Below are 2693 nucleotides of genomic sequence, written 5' to 3' on the forward strand. Positions count from 1 at the left end.
AAAAAAAAGATTCAATTTTTCAAATCCATTCTTTATCTCAAATTGCTTTCACATTTGTGATTTTATTATCTGTGCACAGTTTGTTATGCTTAAAGTCAAAGTACATGTGAGTATACGTCAATTTGTTTGAACAAGAGTAACAAATGAACAACATTTTTCTCAGTCAATTATGCAGTCCAGCGGGAGGATGAATCGTGAATAAAGCAAGGATGTGTGGTGCTGACAAATCAACTTGAGACAGCTTTCAAATAAAAAAATGTTGTAAAATGCAGAAAGAAGAAAGAAATAAGATGATTTGGCAAATCACAATAAAATGCAAAAAAGGAGATATAGATAGAGGTTGTGGTGGTGGTTGTAGATAGAGAGAAAGAGAGAGGTGTGTTTGAAGATAGAAATGACTAGAAAGGGATTGTGAGAGACTGAACAAAAGGGAGTGTTTCGTAGGTTGTTCAAGACGTTGTGAGGCGATTTTTGTAGGTAGAGTTTTAGGGGGAGAAGGACTCATCGGTATCAAAGGGGGTGAAGTAGTTGTAATAGTGCCCACAAAGAAGGAGGATGGGGAAAACAATGATGGAATGTGTGTTGAAGAAAGGGCAGGAGATGTTGATGTTGCCCTACTAGATGAACTCGACAAAGATGGCGGGAAAGAGGCCCTCCCTGGAGGGGTCACTCTCCATGATGCCCGACATCCAGTCCTCATCGGCTGTCCGTTCGTTCAGCACGAGGATCACCTCGCCGGCTTTGAAGGACAGCTCATCGGTTTGATCGGCGTCGCAGTCGTACAGTGCAATGGCTCGCCGGTACCTGGGCAAGGGCGACTGGTCACCGTGTGGTTTCTGTCACCATTAAAAAGTATATTAAAATCATTAAAAAATTCTAAAAACGCCGACAACAACAAACCTTTCTCGGCGGCGGCACTGGGAGGAGTGCACTGCTGCTACTACTGGTTGGCTTTTGCACACAGCTTGAAACACTGGGACCGATGGGAGTGGAGGCGCCTGCTGGCAAAAAGCTGCTTCCCTGATAGGGCGCTGGCTTTACCTGACTGGGCTGATTCGTCGTTTGAGGAGGACCTTCCCGATTATTGAAAGGTGCTAGGTTGCCACCACCACTGTTGCTACTGTTCAGCGTCACTTTGCTGTAGATGTTCCCCGTGCTCTTGTTGCTGTTGGTGGCACTGCTCATCGACAGATTGCTCGCCGATCCGGGCACAAAAACGGAGACAATGCCCGACGGCTTGGCAGGTATTGCGGGCTTGGCCAACACCCCCGAAGCACTTGAAGCAGTACTGCCTGATCCACCCGAGGTAACAATGTTCGTCTGACTGCCCGAGTTGATGGCAAACGCTTGGTAGCCGCCGCCGCCTGAAGTGACCAGCGAGTTGTCCACTGAGTTGTTACGCGCGTGGTGCATGTTCCGACTTCGAACGGTCAGATTGGACTCGGGCCTCCCACCAGTGCTGCTGCTGTTAATGCTCACAGACGGAGAGTGGGTGGAGGTGGTGGCACCCACTGTCGTCGGTGCAATGATGTGACTGTTATTATGCTGCTGCAGCTGTTGTTGTTGCTTTCCGAAGCCGGTAGCAGTGGCGTAGTTGCTAATGTCCGCCGAGGCGGCTCGAGAGTGACCGGAAACAAAAGCCCGATTCGGTGCCAGTCCCACCGGTGGAAGTACTTTGGAGGCGGTGGTAGTGGTAGTGGTGCTGATAGTGCTTTGAGGCTCCATCGACTTTGAGGCAGCTTCAGCGACAAAGGTGGACGCCGTTTCGTGGCCGGCAGAGTGACGAGCCCTACTCCGACTACTGTTCCTGTTCGAGGCGTTTCCGTTTGGACCGCGAATAAAGTTGCCGGNGGCGGCTCGAGAGTGACCGGAAACAAAAGCCCGATTCGGTGCCAGTCCCACCGGTGGAAGTACTTTGGAGGCGGTGGTAGTGGTAGTGGTGCTGATAGTGCTTTGAGGCTCCATCGACTTTGAGGCAGCTTCAGCGACAAAGGTGGACGCCGTTTCGTGGCCGGCAGAGTGACGAGCCCTACTCCGACTACTGTTCCTGTTCGAGGCGTTTCCGTTTGGACCGCGAATAAAGTTGCCGGCCGGCAACTGCAGATCACTGTGCGCCTCGGATGAGGGAGTGGCAGCAGCAGTGCCCACAGACACCGAGGTAGACTTGAAACTGCTCAGATTGGGCTGGTTTGCCGCGTCAATGTTGATCACGTGAACATCACCGATGACACTGGAAGGTCGAGAGGCAGAGTTTGACTTGAGGGGGTGGCTGGAGAATGAACTGCCATTTGGCTGCAAAAGCAAACAAAGTGGTCGAATTAGATTTTAATACCAAATAAGCTAAAAAGTTTCCCTACTTGGTCAATTGTGCTTCCATCCCCTTCCACTGCATTAAACTTGCCAAAGGACAGCTTGCGATTGCTATTTCGCAGCCGATTGACCACCGACCCGGTGCCATTGGTGATGTTTCCTCGTCTGAAGATGTTCATCTCCTCCGGAGTGAGTACCCAGTTCTGAATAATGAAAACAATGTCACCAAATGGAACAATGTTTTAACACAAAAAAGTCCCTACCTTATCATCAATGTCATCATCGCTAAAGTCAGTCGATGGATCCTCCGGCTGAAAGCTCCAGTCGATGATGACATTCTCAAAAAGCGTCTTTTTGTTTTTAGCGGCACATTCAAGCTGAAA

The 2693-nt window shown here is 49.7% G+C and overlaps 1 protein-coding gene across 1 annotated transcript; it reads right to left on the bottom strand.

Annotated features, from left to right (window-relative positions):
* Positions 1–617: 617 nt before the first annotated feature.
* LOC108355036 (arf-GAP with SH3 domain, ANK repeat and PH domain-containing protein 2-like) lies at positions 618–1413 on the bottom strand. Its single transcript, XM_017606211.1, has 2 exons — positions 901–1413; positions 618–836 (listed from the first exon to the last, which is right to left on the bottom strand). The coding sequence occupies exons 1-2, from the start codon at positions 1411–1413 to the stop codon at positions 618–620; spliced, it is 732 nt and encodes a 243-aa protein (XP_017461700.1).
* Between the last annotated feature and the right edge of the window lie 1280 nt (positions 1414–2693).

The sequence above is a fragment of the Rhagoletis zephyria genome, unplaced genomic scaffold (assembly GCF_001687245.7).
Source record: "Rhagoletis zephyria isolate East Lansing unplaced genomic scaffold, Rhagoletis_zephyria_1.1 Rzeph_scaffold_41660, whole genome shotgun sequence".
NCBI lineage: Eukaryota > Metazoa > Arthropoda > Insecta > Diptera > Tephritidae > Rhagoletis > Rhagoletis zephyria.